The sequence below is a fragment of the Cyanistes caeruleus genome, chromosome 6 (assembly GCF_971803275.1).
Source record: "Cyanistes caeruleus chromosome 6, bCyaCae1.hap1.1, whole genome shotgun sequence".
Lineage (NCBI taxonomy): Eukaryota > Metazoa > Chordata > Aves > Passeriformes > Paridae > Cyanistes > Cyanistes caeruleus.
The window spans coordinates 51,273,430-51,294,645 of record NC_141706.1 but is presented as its reverse complement, the minus strand read 5'-3'; the positions used below and the strand labels follow the sequence as shown (position 1 = coordinate 51,294,645).

The window sequence follows — 21,216 nt, the reverse complement described above, 5'->3', positions numbered from 1 at the left end:
TGTTAGAGTAAGAGGATCTTTGCTCCAAAGAATAGACTGATCATATATAAGTTTCTAGTGACCCCTTTCTGTCTTGTTTTCTTTGGCAGAAAAGTGAATTTGCAAACTCTTCTTGCTGGAAAGTTGTTTTTCTCAGTAAGAGGCCGTAACTCGCTAGTACTAAGTAGAGGAGAGATGGAGTTGTTACTGCAGAAACATTAGTTGTATGAATGTTCTTAGTTTTCTTGTTAAGTGAGTGTTCTACTTTTAAGGAAAGCGGGAGAGAGAAAAGCTTCAGATACTGGCCACGCCTTGGTTCAAGACACAACACTGTGACATACGGAAGATTTAAGATTACCACACGGTTCCGTACCGACTCAGGCTGCTATGCAACTACAGGTTTGAAGATTAAACATCTTCTCACAGGACAGGAGAGGACGGTTTGGCATCTGCAGTATACTGACTGGCCAGAGCATGGCTGTCCAGAAGATTTAAAGGGATTTTTATGTAAGTTGTATTTAATAGTTTTGTTATGGGGGGTGGTTTGTGGTGTTTTTTTAATACCTATTAAAATGGCTGCTATATATGAAGTAACTTTTGACAAGTATGCCAAGCATTCCATTGTAAAAGGTTTCTTCACACCAGCAAGAGATACTGAATTAAATTTTGCAGGAATATACTGCAATATATTATGCAATAGGAATATATATATTGCAGGAATATACCTGACAGTTTATTAAAGTGACTCCTCCTGTCTAAAGTGAATAATTTACCAGAAGTCAATATAGAATAAAACATAATTGCACCCCATTCTACACATTTGAGTACGTTGCAGCAGCAGCAAGATGGCCAAAAGCTGTGTTTGGTAGGAACAGAGGAACAAGGCAAGGAAATCCTTACAAAGGTTAGAAGATCCTTATAGACCTGTATTGCTGTGGTTGGGGTATGAGTTGTGATTTGTACAACGTATCATTTTTCTGTGGCATGTAGATTATTAAGGGGCTTTATCTCCCAGGTTAATTATTCTTACCTTGTTGAACTTTACAGCGTACCTGGAGGAGATACAGTCGGTGCGGCGCCATACGAACAGCACAGCAGACCCTAAAAGCTCCAATCCTCCCCTCCTGGTGCACTGCAGCGCGGGCGTGGGCCGGACGGGAGTGGTCATACTGGCAGAGATCATGATCGCGTGCTTGGAACACAATGAGGTGAGCTCTTTGGCTTTCTTGTGCTTTACATAATGTTAGGTAATAGAGGAGTGAATAACCTGCCTAAAATATGTTATGGCTGTTCATCTGAGCAGCCGCTGGGAGAGGCCTTACAGCTGGCTCTTGGGAATTCAGCAGAATTTAATAATCTCCTAGAGCTGCCCACATGCACATCAGGCACTGGAATGCTCATTTGGACTCTTGACTCCCTAAGATGTTGAGTCATTCAGTGGAGCAAAGTATGCCCTAGGCCACAGAGCATATTTCAGGATTTCATCCTGACTTTACCTCTCCTTGCCTTAATTAGAATGGCTAATATTCAAGAACATGCTTTGTAGCCAGTCTCTGTACTTGTTATTATTTTGTTCCTAAGTGTGGTATATTTGCAGTATCAGTCTCAGCAGAGGACAAAGTGGTAGCTTAATACAATAAAATCGGTCCTATCAACTTCTAGCCAGAAGTGGATAGCTGTAAAATGGTCATTAATAATATAATTACTGAAACTCAACAGACATATGGTTTCATTGTGCATCCCTCTCCTAACACTGTGACAGACTTTTTCAGCTGCTAGATTTGTACAGACCAATACCCCATGAGATAGGTAACTTTACCATTATGCATATTTCCCGGATGATCAGTGATGTAGTGCAGTCCATACTGCAGGCATGGCACTGAATTGTCAGAGCTGAAATCAGAACAGCTGATTCTGTATTTAGATCACTAAGTCTTGCTCTGAGAATACAAGCCAGTTTCCTTGCTCACCAGTCACTTTTAATGTTTTGTTCCCTTCTTCCAGATGCTGGACATCCCACGAGTGCTGGATATGTTGAGGCAGCAGAGAATGATGATGGTGCAAACTCTTTCGCAGTACACTTTTGTCTATGGAGTTCTCATTCAGTTTCTCAAAAGTTCTAGACTTATCTAACCCCTGCCACTTCCTAAGAGACTACTTCTTACTTTACAGAAAGAAAATCAGAGTTGTCCAGACCTGCTGTCACTGATGTTCACGTGATGAATCACAGTTACCATTTAGGGCTACCATGTGACTATTAAATTCGAGTCCGTGTAACAGTCCCTGCACAGCAGGATCTTTGCTGGACTGAATTCTTCCCATGTTCAGCCACAGTCACATTAAGGAATGATTTTAATTGTACTGCTCCATAGTACTTGCACACATTCTTTTGAGTGGTGTTACTCTGAGCAAAATAAGTATCTTATGGAATGGAGGTATATAGTACAATTTTACTAACATTATGTTTTGAAACATCATTACTGACTGTGAAAAAGCTAAAATCTGTAGGTGCACATGGGGTCAGAAACCTGCCCCTTGGGAATGTCAAGGTCTTACGCAGTTTGATTCTGCTTTCAATTTTATATTTAGAACAATACATCTGTATTTTTTTAAAATGAACATTTGGTTTCCTCTGGTTTACTTAGCAAAATTAGCAGCTCTTAGATATTTCAAGCTGTTGCTTTAAGGACAGTTATTTTTATAATTGGGATTTTTAAATTAAAAAGAAAACGAACCACCACAACAGAAAACTTTTTAAACATAACAATATTTTCAGAGGAGAAGACTGACAATATTTGAATCAACTTTTCAGAAATCATGCAGAAATTCCTAGGGAAGCTGTTGGCAGTTAGTTGTAGTGCCATGTAATAGAACAGACAAGTGAAAGATAATGGTAACTGCTGATAACTTTCATTTGGGAGGAGGCATGTTTACCTGTAATGGGCAGGGGAAAAATACTGTAAGTATCTACAAGGTTATTGGAAACAAATGGATGAGAGAAAGTACATATTCAGTATTATTCATATATTTAGAGGACAGTTTGATTTTACTGGCTGAAATCAAAGTGGATGCAAATGTTTTAAGCACTTTTTTTTTGCTCTGTTATTTATGTAGCTAAATATAAAGACTATAATCATGCATTGTTTCATTACTAACCTGTTATTTTAAGAAGAGCATTTTAAGTTGATGAAGTGAGAGAACCAAAATGGGAGTAGGAAGGTGCAGAGTGGTGAAGTGGAAATGATTGTATGAAGTGTAATGGAGGAGGTGTGGCAGCTATGATTGCTGGTTTACACAGTGCAAAGATGACCTTAAAAAAATGTTAATGTTCCCAGCCAGCAAAGCACGGGAAGTTTCTGTAGAATCCTCCAGAATATTTTGTTAGTGCTAGAGCAGATTTTGCTAATGCTGTGCAGTGTTGCAATGAAGAACATTTGAGAACTTGCAGAAGAAGAGCTCTTAGGGGAAACACTGGAGATGTGGGTAATTTAGTAGTGTGTAGGTGGCTGTCAGTGGCTGTGGCACGGACCTGAAGGAGGCAGGTACAGCCTACTGCAGTTTCCATTTTGTCCCCTGGGGCTGCTCAAATGACAATATCCCTAAATAATCTGTGGTTTTCAGTGGGAACACCATGGTTTTAGCTGCCTTTCCAAGTGTTTTGAGATGCTGAGTTGAAAATCCCTATTGAGCTATAGTTTTTAGATATCTGGTTTAATTTTTTTAAAAAAACCCTCTGGTAGACCAGTCTTCAGGCATGGTTAAGTGTACATTTCCCTTGACACCTGCATAGTGAAATGAAATGAAACTAAAAGTCAGGTTTATTAGTGCTGAAATTATTTTTCTGAGCTCTTACAAGGATTTGGAAACTATTAAACCCCCTTCAAAACAATAATTGTGTCCCAAAACACCAATTAAGATTTATAAATAGGTTGCCTCACTTTTCCTCTGTAATAAGCTGCTTTCATGAAGTTAAACACATGATCCAAATGACATGCTAATATGTCCTTCTATACAAAATATATTACTCTTAGGTACATGATATTGATCTGGTGCTTTCAGGTCTGCTTGGAAGCAGTCTGATTTGTTGTACTCTCAGTATAAGTTAGATTGAATATTTCGGACTAGGGAAAAGAAATGTTGTTCTTATATAAAATGCCTAGGAATTATTAATTGCCAAATATTAAACTGGAAGTCCAGAGGAAACCAGTTACTGAAGACTGATTCTTTATATATAAACCTTGCAAACATACCAATTCGACATACCTATTTTGACAGAAGTATTGAAGGAAGAAAACATACTCAGCTGTTTGTATCATGCTGTCTTTTAAAAACAAGAAGTTTTGTTAATTTTTGCCACAGTTCGCTTCTGTCTGCAGAAATCTTTCTGAATGGGAGGGCAGGCTCTAAAATGTAGTTTGCACCTTTTCCATTTCTGAACTTTGCACTGTGATCTTCATAATGTAATAGATGCAGTTTCAATGACATGATGGACAACCAGAACTTCCAGCAGCAGTTTCTGAGACAGAACATCAGCTGTGAGGCATTAAAAGGAGCAGTTGTAACAGGCAATTTTAATCCAGTATTCATGGGATTATCTGAGGTGGGTGAGGAAATGTGTGTCTTTTAGCTTACTTTTCTGTTTAGCTAAAGTAAGTTCTGTTCACTTCTAGAGGTGGTTGTGCTCAAATCTGGTAGTCACAGTCTTGGGTGCTTTTTAGCATAACACTGCTACCTCCTCCCCTTCAGCTTCCAGTTCTGTCCAGCAGCAGTCTGTTTTTGCAGTAACACACTTGATCTTGTTAGACTTGACTTCATGTGAGTTTTTCTACTGAACACTATAGGATTGCTTTTGTTTGTAAGCATATGGCTCTGAGTGAGCAATGAAAATGAGCAGTTTCTCTTCTAGATACCAAATGAAATTAAATGTCACAACCTTCTCTAAAAAAAATATTTTTAAACCATTGTTTAGATTTTAAGTTAACTTAAAAAAGACAATTCAGTTTTTAGCACTTTTGTTCTGAGCCTTACAAAGGGATGCATTTTTACATGTAGTTGTGCTGTATGCTTCATGAAGTTTTGGATGTTGTAAGAATATCCACTGTCCAAATCCAGTCACAGTGTGAGTCGGAGGTGGATTTATTTGTCAAAAAACTTAAAATTTCTCTAAAAGCCTGTCCAATTTTGCCAAATATGCATCTGTTTTTATGGGGATGAAATCAGATGATTATGCAAGATTTGAAGAGTTTGTTTAGTAAGAAAAGTTGTATGAAGAATTCTTGCAGCAGATGGCAAAGATGATGCTGATCTCTAGGGATGTCAGAGCTCTCAGGGACAAATAAAGGTGCTATATACTGTCAAGAGACAGATTTGGTGGTCTTTTGTTGACTAGGTAGAAGATGCTTTCTAGGATCAAATTATATGAAAAGACAGGAGATGAACATGCAAACTGTAGTAAGGACTTCTGCATATTTGATTTCTTTCTTGGTTCCCCTGGTGAGAGATTCTTTTGGCCAGTGAATCTTTGTAGTCTTGGGCTAAAACCTCTTCTCCAAGAAGCTAAGCCAGAACCCTTTCCATTACAAAGATGTCACTGACTTAGCTGGGTGAGCCTTAGGCTGCAGGTTCCTCCTGGCTCTGTTTGGTGAGGGAGAAGGTCTGAGGTGCACAGGGGAGTTTTGCACAGCCTCTGCAGCCTGCACAGCAGTGCTCTCCTTTTCTTCTGTCCCCCAGGAAGAGCAGGAAAGGTTTTATGCCTTAGTATTTCTCTCATTAGAATATCTTTAACACAAGTGAACAATAAAAGTGCAGGACGCTATGGTTTATATGTAGAAATGCATTTAATTCAAAGCAGGTGACCAAGGCAGTCTTCCTGTATTTCTATGGAGGAAAAAAGCTGCTCCAAGTTATCACCAACATTTAGAAATAAAGTAAAGTACAGTAATAACAAATAAAAGTAAAATAAATTTTTATTAAAGTGGAAAAGATTCTTGACATTTTATGTTTGGCTTCTCTTGTAATCCTATGTATCCCTTTTGAAGCGGGCGACACTTGGAGCAATTTTCTCCAAAATGGCTCCTTTAAATTTAATAAGACTGAGGCTGCTGCTCCTGGCTAGCAGCATATATAATATGGCTGCAGCATATTTTGTGATGGAGCAGCTGTTAAAGTTGAGTGGCTCATAGATTTCAATGGCTTCTGGACCAAACTTGGAAACAGCAGGGTTATCATAGCTGTGTAATGACACCTCAGTTTTAATATCAATAGCATTACCAAATCCCTAGAGTTAAAAACAGTGAACCCATTACTCTATTTCAGTAGTTCAGATTATCAATTTAAAAGAACCAATGCTTCAGTTGCTAAGAACTCAGTGCTGTAGTGTTTAGGGTTGGGTTTTTTTCTGATAGTGCAAAGTTGCGGTAAGTCAGATTCCAACCCTGCAAGATGCAAAAATTCCTACAGTTCTTCATGATACTGTAGGAATTAAAATGGGCTTACTGCCAATGAAAACTTGAGCCCTTGAAGCATGAACACGCACATCTACTTTAAATTTAAATAAAGATTACAAGAATTAACCAAAAGAATGCAGCAGGAATGTGTGTACAGGAAAGTACAGCATTCAAAGGAAAAGTAGATGAGAGTTCAAAAGAAATTCTCTTGTGCAAGTACAAAATTTTGGACATAGGGAGTGAGGATTTGAGGAGTGGCAGAAGGCATTTGGAGGAGGATTTGGAATGTTTTGTATCCAAAGTAGAGCTGCTAGTAGGGTTTGAGTCATATGGTATGTTTTTCATGGCATGGTAGGGTAAGTGAATATGTAGTCATAGGTGTTATTTTTACTGGCTTTTTAAAATGTGATTTTTTAAACTCCAAATATTTTTTCAGAGGCTCTGTTATTTTTACATATCTTCCTTTCCAAATGTATTGAATGCAATCTGTCAGCTCAATTTCTGTTTACTTATTAAAGGTCAGATTTTTCAAACCACAGTTTCTGGTTTTGCAGATACAAAATGCAGGAGGAGTAGGCATACTTGCAATTTTGCAGTGATACTTTCTAATGGATGCAGGTGAGAAGTTTCAAAAGTCTAACTATGTTTTGAATGAAGCCAGGTGTTTACAGTTGGTGTGAGTTGCACCAAGTTAAGGCTGGGCTAACGATGATACTCTTGAAATGTGGAATTTACCATGTACTTAAAAGTTCAGTGACAGTGCAGCATTTGTAACACGGTAACATTAAAACAGTGGAATACTGGGCTAAGGTAAGGATAAAAAAAATCTTAAACTGCTGTTGCAAATGTGTCTGTAAAAAGAGAAGTTAAAGAAAAAAATTCTTAGTATGATCTTGCTTGGGACCAGCTAACTTGGTGCACTCTGTTGGCATCACATGTTACTTTAAGGTCTAAATGGGCTGAAAAAAAAGAATTTGTTAACTTCAATGAGCATTTCAAAAAACTGTCACTAAATAGCCTTTGGTTCTATTCTCTGCTATTTTCCACATCATGCTGTGTTCAGTGGTGAAGAATAACCTCCAGTGTGTTTGTTTTGTTGAAGTCTATTCTTCAGCTCTAGTGAACTACTTGGTGAACAAAGATAGAAATCAAATGTAAAGAATCTAATGAACAGAGTTTACAACAGATCCAGCCTGTGGCAAGTCAAAGAGCACGTCTGTAGATATTATAATGCTCTTTTGGTTCAAATATGCAGCAATCAAAACTACCAAATCATTAATTTTATGAGCACAGTTTCAGAAGGTGCCTAACTTTTATAAAGGGAATTAAATGCTGTTTTTCCATCTGGAAATATTTATGTAAAATTAGGAGACTTTCTTTTAATATACTTTAAAGACATTGCAAATGCCATTAATTTTTAGAATGGTAGGAAATTTGATGGAGAAAACCCCTGTAAACTCCTCCAGTCTGTCACCTTGCTAATCCTGGATAACTCTGACAGACAAGGTGTGTATGTTCTTTACAAAGATACTTGCTTAAATTGCTCTGAAATACTCAACTTATCTGTCCTCTTCGTGGCTTTTCTGGGAGCACTTGGGTGGAAATTTAAGAGGCTTTACCTGGCAGATCAGCAAGTATGTACACTCCTGCACACTGCTGAAATCTCTTCATTCATTAAAAGCAAATGGGCGTTTGAAATCCTATCAGCAGATTTGTAGGATTGAGTCCTTAGTGTCAGAGGAACATAGGATCTGGCTCCATTTTCCTCAGTTCTCACTTGAGCCAGTATGCAAGGATTTAAATGGGACTTTGTTTAAAAGTAGTAAACATGAAGTATTATTTTGTAGTACTAAGCTAGTGGTTAAAATGTCTATTTTTTGCTCTCTTGCCACCAATACTGTAAAAATGTATAATCAAACCAGCTTTAATTCTTGTAAAACTGAAATTGGTTTGTAAAACAATGTATAAATTGTGTTTCATAGACAGAAAAGCTTGTATTACTGAATGTAATATATGTGAAATGAATATATTATAGTCTATTTTTGCCATGGAAATAAATATTTGAAGCAATTATGAGTTTATATTGTTCCATTATTAAAGGAAAAAAATCTAAAAACTTACTGTTCATGTATAATCCTAGGCTGGGACTTTGCCTTCAGCTCACAAAGGTGTGATCCCTCTTCTAATGTACTGCAAGTGTTGGGTATAAAACTTGTGCTTTCAAGTACTAATTGGTGTCATCTTTGTAGCAGGAAAATCTTGTGCCTGCTGCACTGTCATAATTTTTCACAATGTTTTTGCATTTTCTAAAGCTGTTTATGGTACTGAACTTCCAGTCTCCCTCTAACATTTAAGTGTAGGAGGGATGAAAAACTTTTGAAAGTTGGAAAACTCTTTCCGAAAGCATGTGAGAGAAGGAGCAGTTGACTGTATGCTTACTATCATTGGAGCTGCTGCCAACAACTAGCACTGAAGTTATTTTCATTCTAGAGCTGGCATTGAGTTAAAAAGGGAGGTGATGCAACAGCTTGCCCTGTACACCTGGCACAGCATGAGGCTTTCTGAGGTGAATAAAAGAATTGCACACTGGACACTATAGTTTCATACTGGACAATTGCACTTCCCTTGTCTTTGCTAAATGTCTACAGCATTGTCCACCTAGATACCTCTGAAACAAATAGGCTTTTAACTAAAGGTGCACTCAGTTTGAAGGCATTAATCAGCTTAAGGTAAGACAGTTGCATACCATAGATATGTCCGTACGCGTCTGATCAGTTCCCAGGTCCTGGGGAATGTCCTGTGCAATGTTCATTGTAAGCAAAGATCTTTTGTTTGACATGGATTCAGAAGAAGATCTTTTATTTGACATGGATTCAGAATCAGAAGAGGAAAATGTGACTTCCAGAGACCCGGGCTCATGGTAAAGCATTCAGCAGTTTTGATCACACTTACCATCTTTATTGGTTTTGGACATTTGGCAAAGGTATCTTTCAAAACCCTAAATTTCCTCTAAATCCAAATGGCTTTAAACTGCAGGTGTTATTTTCCAGCCACTGTAATATCCCCATCAGAGACTTCTGGTAGCCAGAGTTGGCCGACAGGGATGTGACTTGATGCTTGGATTTGGCACATCTGGCCAGAAGCTTTCTTGGCCAAGAGCTCCAGGACTTTGTATGCGAGAAACTTACGGGAGCTGATGAGAGAAGTCTCTAGCTCAAGCAGAACAGCAGTAGGAACCCAAATGACAGGTATCAGATGCAGTAGCTTTGAATCACTGCAAAAAATCTGTGAACCCAAAATAAGGAGCATTGCTGAGTGTATGTACTCCCTGCAGTCAGAGCAAATTTATCCTTAGTGACATGGTGTTAGGAGGGCTGCCATGGTGAGTTTAGCATTTTCAGTGCATATATGCCATCAAGCTGGAAGTAAAATACTCCATTTGAGCCTGTTTTCAGGACAAAAGGTCAGCCTTATCCCTCTGCACAGTGACAGTGTTTTAATAATGACAAATAAGTAGAACTGAGGGTAATGGACATTCTGGAAATGCTGCACAAATACTACAGGTTGAATTTCCAGGTATTTGGGAAGGTAACTTTGGCCACAGGCTGGCCCATCCTACCACTCACCTGCACCTCAGCTTTGTTACTGGAGCATGCCTGAGACTGCACCATGGATCTTTTATAGCAGGGCTGTGCTCTCACCTGCCAGCTGCTTCCTCAGGTAAAGGCAGGAACAAGGAGTTGGCTGGGGGGGATGTGCCCAAGAATCCTTTGGGGAGGTCTGATTGCACCATAGAGTGAATTGAACAGAGACTCTAAGATGTTCAAATAGTGAGGAGGAGCCATGGAGAAAACACCTCATGGAAAACCATAGAAAGTGCCTTTAAAGACTGATGTTTAGGCTGAAACTCCCTGTATAAGACTAAAAACTGTCAGGGTGGGATGGGAGTAGCCATTATGGAAGCTTGTGTTTGGGGAGGGGAAAACCGAGATGAAAGCTGCAGGACCTCTTTTGTCTTTCTCTTACAGTCCACTGTTATTTTTGATGGTTGGGCCCAGCTTTCAGGAAGCCTCATAGCCAGCTTTCAAAGCTGTGCTCTCTGTCATCTCTTGTTTCACTTGTGTCAAACACTGGGGAAAAGTAGGGTGCCAAATGCCTCTGAGCTGAATTTCTGATTGGAGAGGCTACACCTCCGAGGTCCTGCAAGGAATTCTCAGGTTGACAGGAGAGCTGATGGCCTTTAACACGTTGTTTCACTTCTTTGGCATGTGAGTGTACTTATGAGTGAGAGAAATGGATACTGGGAAGAGCTGGGGTCACCTCATAGTTGTGTTACTCATCTGGAACCAGTCTCTGGCTGCTGTGAGATGTAAGGTATGCTGCAGCCCTCACACAGATACTGTAAGGGGAGTCCTATGGGCTTGCTGAATTCTTGGGATAACTGCAGAGAGCTCAGCACCTCGTGCTACAGATCACGCTGCCTGTGCTCTACGAGAATGGGACAGCACAGCTCTGTTGCCTGCCAGCCTGAGGCTCTGCTTGAGTTTCTCAGGTTTCAGAGGCCTCCCTACTCCATTTATGTAGCCTTTCCTTATCCTTCTCAAGGTCTGATTTCATTCCCCCCCATGCTGTAGGGCTGGAAGGATTGCAGGGGAACCTGTGTGTGCTGAAGCCTGGAATCTGCAAGAGCAGCTGCCTGTGTTGGTGCCTTGTGGGCATGTCTGGCATTCCTCCAGCCCAAAGGGTGGTGTTGGGTTGAGAGCCTATGCTTTTTGCAGGCCAGTGTTGTGGTTTCAGAGATGAATGCAAGTGAAGTTTTGTCACCTGGCTGTCAGGAACACCTCCTGCCCTCTGCTGCCAGCTAGAATTAGCTTAGTGGGTGAGCTAAAAGGCACCATTAGGAATGCAGCTACTCTGGAGACTTTCTACAGAGAACAAAGTCCCATGCACAGTAGAAATGTCATCCTTAATTCTGCTACCCTTCACTTGAATTAACAATTCTTTTTGCTACTCCTCAACTGCCCTACACCCTGGAGTCCTCCTAGGCTTTCTTTAAGGTGGCTGAAATGGAGATGAGCTATGGGTGCTCTACAGTTCAGTTAATTGGTCACTGCCAATGGTAACTGCTGATTCTTCTTTTCCATTCCCAGTGATGCTTTATCCCCATGACGTGCTCAACTTCTGCTGGCCCACAACCTGCTACAGGTTTTAAAACTGCATCCCTTGACTGGCTGTGACTGGGCTGGGGCAGTGGCTGGGGCACACTAATCTACTGCTCACCTGTTTGCATATCACTTGCTTTACTACTGGAATACAAACTAAAAGTGGTTGTTTCTGGATGAAGGAGATTTCACTAAAGGAAACAGGACTGCTTGTATTCAGAGTGAGAAATTATTTTTGTTAAAATCGCTGGTTGCTCTTCTCTTCCTTGTAATCTGTGTATATACCAGGGGTCAGCTTTGAGAACAGCAGGTGAAGTGCCAGAGAAAAAAGGTTGGTGGCTTTGGAGACATCACACAGCTGCAGTGCTCAGCACTTGTGTATCTTGGGTCCTGGGTGGTCAAAAACTGAAGTGAGATACTGGGCTTTCCCATGGCTTTCTGAAGTAGACTTGAGTTCAGATTTTGTGGTTTTTTTCCCCTTTGCATAAATTTTTAGGTCTCAAATACAAGTGCTATGATACAAAGGTGGAAAAATTAAGGGAGCTCTAAAATACATTTGAAGGCCAATGTTAACAAGTGGCACCTAAATCTCTACTCTGCACCTGTGCTCTACCTAATAAAAGGTCTCACTGTTTTAAAAAATACGGAATCAGTAACAGTTTCCCTTTTGCCAGTCCTTTCTTACTGTATTCTCTTTAAGGTTCCTTTTGCATTGCTATTTGTACTTATCCTAGTCTGTGGCCTGGTGCTGCTGCCTCTCCCAGGTAGGCAGACACAGGAACAGCAGTCATGCACTGAAGGGCATTACTGGAATGTCTCATTGGTTACCACAATGGAACTGCCTGCCTTAGGGGCTACAAATCAAACTCCAGGGCTTAATTTTTATTTATGCTGATGTTAGAGTTCTCTTACTCATAAATGTTGCACAAAACATTGCTGAGGAAAGAAGTAGCCCTTTTTCCCCACTGTCTGATGGAGCCATTTGTAGTTGAATCATGAAATGCTGTCAGTTGGGCTGCATCATTATTACAACCACCCTTTCATAGATATAAATGATGAAGTGTACGGAAATGCAGAGAAACGAGATTGTGAAGTCATTCTGCAGCTACACCTAAGTGAAAACTCTGTAGGAGCTTTAGACACTGGGTGGATCAAGCATAAAAGGATGGCTTGAACATTGTCTTCTGGCCAGCCCTAAGCAAAGCCCTACTTTGCTTTTTTTGTGAATAAACAGAATCCTACCTTCGAAAAATAGAGCAGTAATGACAAAACTGTAGCTTTAAAGGTAAGAGGCCATTTTTTTAAGAGCAAAGTAACACTAGCAGCCTTTTGTCTCTTTGAAGAAAACATTGATGTTATGATGTATGTACTCATGGCCCACATCAATCTGGGCAGAAGAAAGTCTTTTCATTGCAGACCCCCGCTGCCAAGCGCCCCTAAGTTTGTTACATTGGAAGCACTTGCATTTGTAATGGTGTGTGACTGCCTTATTCTGCTACTGCTTGTGCCAGAACTCGAGGATAACACAAAGTAAAATGTGATGAGAGAAAAAAAATTCAAACCCAACCAACAAAAACTCTCAGAAAAAATCCCCAAACTCCAGTGTTGATTAATGTTATCAGTGATGTGGGTCAGGCTTGCATATTAAGGTCTTTAAACAATTTAGGTTTTAAACATCACCTTAAAGTATATGTGAATAAAAGAGAGAAAGTCTTAATTCCAAGGCATCCAAATTTGCTCTTGGATCTGCAGATAAACTGATTTTATGTAAGTAACATTTATCTAGAATGTTTTTTTCCCCACAATCTGATAGGGAGTGCCTGTACAATGAAAGAAACCAGTTCAGGATTGGACTGACTGCTCCAGTTGCTGGACACTGGGGTGTGTGATTATCTGGTTCTTCACCAGACATTTCACTGTGCATCCAATAAATGTTCACACTTACGGTTTTGGCAGACAGGTGCTTTCTTTGTCTGTTTTAATCAATTTATTTCCTCTTTTAAGTTGCATCTACCCAGAAAAAAATGCCATTGATGTTGAGACAGTTCATCAACAAGAAATATGGTCAAGGAACTGTTTTTATTTATTTTTGTGTTGCATTACAAGAAATGGGTATGTCATTACTTGTGCCTTTCTGTGAGGTTCACTGCTGTGGTGTTTTCTTACAATATTTTTTCATTTACAGAACATGAAGGTGAAATTCTTATTCATCTTTAATCAGACTCATGTTGACAAGAAGCCAAGGTTTGCTGAATGACATCTTTTACGATGTACAAGTCACAAGTGTGGAGACATGTAAGGAAGAAGAGCCAACTAAATTCCCATTATTGACCAAGAATGGAGAACTTGGAATGGAGGGCCCCAAGAGTGGGTGAAGTTCTGTCAGAGGAGCAAGGAGGCTCTATACTTGGATACATCTAACCACACTTTAGTTTTCGAACCAGTCCCTGTGCATCAGAATTCTTCGTAAAGTAGAAACAAGTTTCCTAGGGCATCCCTTCTGTTCAGCTCTCTGGGGCAAGGAATAGAGGGGGAATTTCCTTCAAGCTGGGAGAAGGTCTCTGACCACTTGGGATTGAGGACAAACACTCCCTGTACTGTACTGACGTAGCCCAGTGGCCACTCCTTTTCAACAAGACAGGCTCTGATGGGAATGAAGAACTCCTCACATTATCTCACATGCTTTCCAGTGAGGCAGAGCACTCATGCTGCAGGCCAGATTTACAAGGCAGCCCAGCTGAGTGTGGCAAATGAAAGGCTGGTGCCCATCTGCCCAGCCACATGGACATGGCTGAAATACTCTGGTCTCCTGCCATTGTTGACAAGAGCAATTTATTACTGCAGACAAGGCACCCAGGAAAGTGCCTGTTCCTTTCTTTGGGAATCGTGTTCTGCACTGCAATGCTGTGATTGTGCCACACATGTTTTTCTCTGACTGGTCTCCTCTAGCTATTTTTTGACATTTCTTTTTTTTCTGAAAGTTTAGTGAAGCAGAGGTCAGTCTATAGGAGCTACTCAAAGCTGCAATGGGTCCTCTGGCCGACGGAGTCACAGACTTGGGTCGATGCTCACGAGGCACAGGGGAGGCAGGTGCTGGCAGTTACGTAAGAACTGGTACAACTTGGGCTTCCTGGAGGAGGAAGGTTAAAAACTGACCCTAGGGAAGTTTAGAGGACAAGCTTTATCCAGGTTCCTAAGACTTCTCCTAGTTCCTCACCTACACAAGACAATGTAACTTGCCAGCATTTCCTCAGAACCTGTTGAGCTCAGCAACGGGAACGTCAGGTAATAGCTGTATTCTGATTAAACAGAGTGACATTTGGGTTGATTTTGTGCAATGTATGTGCTAACTTCAATTTAAACTTTAACCAGAAAATACAGCACCTCTTTTTCATTTGCTGTACAAGGTGCCTGATGCGTCTTCTAGATAGTCCTAGTCATCATAACAGTAAGCAATTCAGTCCTTTTCCAAAACTAAAGCTTGATGCATAATGGTATGCCATGGCTGTCATTCATACAAGAAATTTGACTCAGCAGTCTCATTTAGTTAAGAACTGAAAATAAACTACAGTCATTAATCTACACAGATCTGTTAAAAGTTGGATTTTCTTGTGAAATAATTTGATTTTTCACTTGTGGGCTTCTGTGAGTGGTAACGTAGTACACTACATGGTGGAACTGTTTGTCCGTTCTGGAAGAGGACATTGTCTGATATTAAATTTATGTTAAATTATGTTAAATTGCTGAATTCTTATAACTACAAAATCTCAGATCTTTATAGCAGGACTATATCAATCACACTACACTATCAATTAATTTATTTAAAATAAGAAATATTTCCTAACTTACTGTTACAGCTCTAAAAATATAAATCTGACTTTAATATTCTAAAGTTTGAGTAATACAATTATAGGCAAAATATACAAAATTCTACTGATAACCAACCCTTTATCCTTTAAGGTCTAATTTACACAGAGATTAATGCCCAATTAATAGTATCCTGCTAGAGAGATCTTAGTAGGACTTAAACAGAAATAACTGAAAGTAAGCCGAACAATTTACTCCTGGTTGACAAATGGCAATTCACCACAAAAGGAGCTCAATCCCCGTTCAACAGGTATGTTTTGGTTACTGTTATGAATACTTATGTGAAATGTGAAGGGTCCCTGTAAAGTTTTCCTTAAGTTCATCAATTTCCTTATTGACTTCTGAATCACAGTCACAAGCCATCAAGTTTAAAGCTCCCTTACAGGTGTGTGAAGTGCCTGGGTGTTCTTCAAATTCCACACCACAGGAATCGGACTCTGTCCCAGCATCCGCAGTTTCTGTGGTATCTTCTGAAAACTCCTCTCTGATCAGTGTCTCCCTTGACCTTTCGCTCCATGACATTGATTCACATTTGTTTGGTTCCTTTAACATCTCCGTGGTCTCACAGAATTCTTCACTCTTTGTAGCTTTCCTCACCCTGTGACCTTTACTGGTAACCTCGAGCTGTTCTCGCACATCAAACTCCTGCACATGCAGGGGGTCCAAGGCTTCCTGGCCTGCATGCATCAGCTCTGTCTCGCTGTCCTGGCAACAGCCGAGGTCTGATTTCAGCACTTCCAACATCTGGCGCATTTTGCCCTAAGGGGTGAAGGGAGAAAAGGCTGACACATTTCTCCAGCCCATGGCACCTGAGCACCGCTCAGACTCAAGGCTTAACTCTGACAGAAGGAAAGGAAGGCTGCTTGCAATCAAGTGACTAAATTAAACAGTCACCAAACTGAATTGACTGTTGTCCATTCTTTGTCACTGCACCTGTGATTCCTGATCTGCTATGATCCATGAGTGAGCAAATCTCATTTATGGAGAGAGAGAGCGGCTCCCCACTGAGTATTCTGGTTACCTTTACCCTCAAACACACCAGTGCATTTGCCATGCTCGTTGGAAATGTCACCTAAGTAATATGCATTGACTATTATAAGGGCAGCACATACCTCATTGAGGCGGTTCTTATTTTCTTCTATATAGCACTCAAACAGTTCATCCAGGACCCTACAAATAAAAAATCAAATAACTTCATAGGAGGAAAAACAACTTTTACCAGATGTACATAACCTAACGACTATAGGTTTTTATTTTTCTCTCTTAATGGCACCTCTAAGACTGTTTCAATTCCACTCTCACGAAGAGGGCTACCTGTAGTCAGCAACCCACTGGACACATGCTCAGCAGGCAGACCTGGTTCTGGGCAGCACACGACAATCGTGGGGTGACTTGTAGCACAACTATGTGTGTGTTTGATCTGTTGGGCCTATGTGCTGGGAGGAATCAACAATCCAGTGGTGATTCTACTGGCATGCTGAAGTATCCAAAATCTCTCGAATGCACGCACCATAGTGGCTGCTGTACACAATAATAAATAAAGAGAAGGAATAAAATCCAGCCTCAGTAAAAAAATCCAGAGAAAAGTCCTCAGTCCTGAGAGCTCTCTTCCATTTCTTAGGCTGAATGAGAAAAAAAAATTCTGTAAACAAAGTGTTCTCTGACAACTTAAGTAAAGAGTCACCGGAACATAATTCCAGAATGTCAATTTAACCTAGCTTACATGAGAAAGTATTTTAAAAAAAAAGTGCAAGAAGAGTTCAAATGAAAGAAAACTACTGTAAACGAGCCAGAGGGAGACTGCTGTCAAAATTTCTTGAACATTGATTTTTTTACTTGGTGTATTTAATATTCTCATTGACAGCCTTGACGTTAGAAGAAAAAAAAGTAAGAATGCACAGAACAGGAAAAAACAGCTGGGAACATTATCAGTCCAGAGCAAGATCGGAGTACTATGAAATTAGACTGCCTTGAATGCAGAATTTCAAAAATAGGTTAAGATTTCCTATATATATTCTGTATACGTATAGAAATACTGCAATTTTTATTGCATAAATTGAGAGTTCTTTATTAGAAATAACCAATACATATTGAGAAAAAAATCCGATTTAGCAGCTGGTGAACTTTATCTGAAAGCGAATGTAACCCTTGCAACCCATGTTGAAGACTGAATTCATACTGGAACAGGAAGAAGGACAAAAGGGGGATAAAGGACCTGTTGTGTAAAAGATTAGTAACTCACAGATGTTGCACACTAAAATGAGTTCTTAATATTATTCCACCTAGGGTTCCAGGTCAGTTTTTAACAGAAGCTTTTATCTCATGGTACATAGCAGCAGATCAAAGTCGATGACCTAAGGGTATTTCCTAGCTCCCCTTTCTTACATAAAGCAAAAAAATATAGGAAACAAAACAAAAGCAAGGCTAACTGTGTGTTTGTGCATATGAAGAAATTATTACTAATCATTACTTCCCTTACTTATGGATTTCTGATATAGTATTACAAAATTGAAAACAACTGTAACCTACCTGTTAGAAAACACGCCAAGTCTAAGAATTTCATTTGTTACATCTTCAATGAAAGTTAAATATAAAAGCTCCTCTTCTCTGCAGGGAGAATAGAAACCCCAATGTTAAATGCTTTACCACAGAAACACGTATGACATATTTTAGTCAGTTTAATCACCTTCACAGGAAAAACCATTAAGATTTCATAGTTCTTGTATCAGCAGGTTTTTTTAATAAAAGGTAAGGCTATCATGACAAACTAAGCCTTTTGTTCAATCTGGATAATAATAAAAAAACTGCAAAATCTGAGACTGTTAGAAAGGCAGTCATGGTGCTTTGTCTTCATGCTAACTTTCTGTTGTGGTATAAATTAGCACAGAGATCCCAAGTGAGGGAATCAGTGAATCTTGGCAAGCGTTCAAAACCCAAGAAAGGGGAGCTAATTGGGAAGAAAGTGTACAATTGCAGTTTGATGCTCTGGGTAAAAGCTTCCAAAGGAGCTTCTAGAGAATATGACTGCAGCTGAAAATTTCTGGTCCTAAATGTAAGCTGAGAATGATTAAATTGCTTATTTGTCAGAATCCACTCATTTTAACATATCTCCTTGATATACAAAATCTTGTTAGTGTGAGAGGTGACTTTCACCTCTTATCTCTATTTTAATTCCTCTGAAAGAGCTGTTGATGCCAATTATCTTAAATCAGATACTCTCAAAAAATCTGGAGTTCTGCTTTAAAGACAACAGGAAAGAAAATCCCCAAAAGAAAATATTTCAGTGCTCTTTCTTTATTCATAGCATCTTTCTAAGTCTCCCAAAGCATCCAGTCAAACTCTATTGAGTCATTCTTCAGTATTAATAAACAGAAAATAAAAAATGGAATACATCATGCATGATTTTAATTACATAAAAATTGTTATCGTGCCTAAATATTCTACTTTGGTTCCCTCTATAGTCAAGAAAGTTACCTAAAGCTGGTATTTGAGACCTCTATTATAAGCCTAAAGTTAGGCAAGCACAAGCCTGTCTTGAAGCACAAAGAATTACATGACTTTTGCAAGGCCACTTGGTGAAGCATTAGTAGTGTTTCTGAATATAAGTCAAAACTCTTCTAATTTTCATCTAATTTCGGTGCAGAATTGTGGTAAGATTGCCTTTCAATTTGGTGTTTCATTTGCCAATATTTGCTTCAGAAATTACAGATCTAAAAACAAATGGAAACAAACTATAGGCACTATACAATCTTCTGAAGTTATAATGAATTTTCTTTGTTTTCAGATTCACTTAATTTTTTTAAAGTATTGTATATTTCAAGTTCATCAGTTTTGAGGAAAGCTTTCTAGTTTGATGTTATAATGAGCAGAAAAATGGTTTAAGTGTACTTACTCAGTATCGACAGTCCTCTTTAGTGAAGACTTATGAGGACAGCATGCTGTCTCCCTAATCAGAAAATGAGAGGTCAAGAAAAAGAACAACATTCTAACTACCTTGCATGTACATTTCTTCTGGAGTCATGGGGTGCCATTATATGATTTCCTTTTGCATAAACACCCACCATAACACCCCTAAACTCCGCTCCATTAGCAAAATCCCCTGCTGGCACTGAAACTTAAAAGACTGTGGTTCAAGAGTATTTCACCACCTCACGTGATGCAGTGCTCAGAAGACCTTGGTACTACTTCAGATGCTGTTCAATTCCAGTTATCCATAAGTATGCTTTTTGAACTCACAGTACATTTTTTTTTCCTCAGACAAAAATGCCTTTATATGAAAAGGCCAGAGAGCAAATCAGCGAGTCATGCATGACACTTCGGTCAGCAATCAGGAGAATCAGCTCGGAGCCCTTGGGTTCTGGCCTGATTTCCAACACTGCTCTTGTGTTGTAGCAATCCCAGCATTAAGTGTCCAGAAAAAGATGTGGGAAATGCTCTGCAATGCAGTGTTTAGTCACAGTACTGTATAGTCTGTGAGCTCAGATGTACAGAACTAACACCTGTATTAATGTGTCTCAATTCTGACTCAATTCTTATGAAAATACTCATATATTTCAGAGCTGTCTTCCTTAACAGGCTTCCCAGTGGAACTTATCACAAGAAAATAATGAATTTTGAAATTGAGAAAGGCCACTGATATTAAAAACCCAACAAAAGTCCTGTGAGAAGAAGACTTATAAAGAGAAATGCCAGTGAAGACTCATGGCCTAAGATCAGCTGTATAGAAAGTAACATTTCAAATATTCTCTCCTGTAAATCAGGCACCTTAGGATGGAGGCTTGACAGCAACCTACTCCTCTCCCATGCTCATCCAAAGTATGTCTTTTATCTTCAGCCTACAACAGAAATAAAAATCTTTATTTAATCAGTGCAAATACACAGTAAATACTACCATTAAAATGAATCTAATAACTCTCTGTGATTAAGCAGCCCTAGAAATTCCATGTATTTTCTGAGAAACTCTGAGTAAATAGACAAAAGGGATACCTTCTTCTGCAGGAAAGTCAATTATCTGTGACCTTAGCAGACATCTGATATTGCACTTATAGAAACAATTTAAAAAAATAAATTTGAGATCTCTTCATGTGCCTCAGTGTTTTTTCTTATAGTTTATACACAATGTTTTGAAATTCTCTTTCCTCTGTGGAACTAATTCATGTCATGGCGATAGAGAGAAGAACACCTGGATCAGCTGTTCACTGCTGTGTCAGTGATGAAGTGAATTACCCCACATTGGTGGTGGCAGGTATGGGAAGAGTACCCAGATGACTGATAGATAGATGCATTATTACCTTTGATGTGATCTTCTGCTGTTTACTCGTAACTTTTCTCACACACGTTTTGTCTGCAGCTGGAAAGCTACAAAATTTAGAGAGGTATTAGATTCCCAAGTAGACTGCTTTCAAAATATGCAGAAAGAGAATACCAGTGCCACTGTGGAAATGTCTCACTGGCCTGAACAGAATGTAGTACTGAACAGTTCAGAAAATTTCTGCCAGATACACAGGTGATTCAAATTGATTCTTCAGCTGCACATTAGCAGGGGATAATAAAATATTCAACATGATTGTTCAGACTTAAGAATGGAGATTATCCTAAAATTAAAAGTACATCAGGAAAATAGATGACCCAGAGCCAGAAAATCAGCAGTTACAATACAGAGCCAAAGCTATCATAACTCCAGTCTTAGGAAATCCCCAATTTATTCTATGACAAAACTGGAGTTGGACAGGTGTGGAGGACACAAAAGGGAAAATATTTCT

General features: G+C 39.4%; 2 protein-coding genes across 11 annotated transcripts in view; one reads left to right on the top strand and one right to left on the bottom strand.

Moving 5' to 3' along the window:
* Positions 1–8,496, top strand: part of PTPN21 (protein tyrosine phosphatase non-receptor type 21) — a 45,172-nt gene extending 36,676 nt beyond the window's left edge. For all 5 annotated transcript variants that reach the window (XM_023927730.2, XM_023927729.2, XM_086894209.1 and 2 more), the window contains 3 exons: positions 252–486; positions 1,027–1,187; positions 1,984–8,496. In XM_023927730.2, the coding sequence (XP_023783498.1) occupies positions 252–486; positions 1,027–1,187; positions 1,984–2,112 (525 nt within the window). In that variant the 3' untranslated portion in view covers positions 2,113–8,496. The remainder of the gene's footprint in view (positions 1–251; positions 487–1,026; positions 1,188–1,983) is intronic.
* A 5,151-nt stretch (positions 8,497–13,647) lies between these two features.
* Positions 13,648–21,216, bottom strand: part of SPATA7 (spermatogenesis associated 7) — a 35,322-nt gene continuing 27,753 nt past the window's right edge. For all 6 annotated transcript variants that reach the window (XM_086894212.1, XM_086894213.1, XM_086894215.1 and 3 more), the window contains 6 exons: positions 20,746–20,812; positions 20,219–20,289; positions 19,347–19,400; positions 17,984–18,061; positions 16,567–16,624; positions 13,648–16,213 (listed from right to left, as the gene is read on the bottom strand). In XM_086894212.1, the coding sequence (XP_086750338.1) occupies positions 15,722–16,213; positions 16,567–16,624; positions 17,984–18,061; positions 19,347–19,400; positions 20,219–20,289; positions 20,746–20,812 (820 nt within the window). In that variant the 3' untranslated portion in view covers positions 13,648–15,721. The remainder of the gene's footprint in view (positions 16,214–16,566; positions 16,625–17,983; positions 18,062–19,346; positions 19,401–20,218; positions 20,290–20,745; positions 20,813–21,216) is intronic.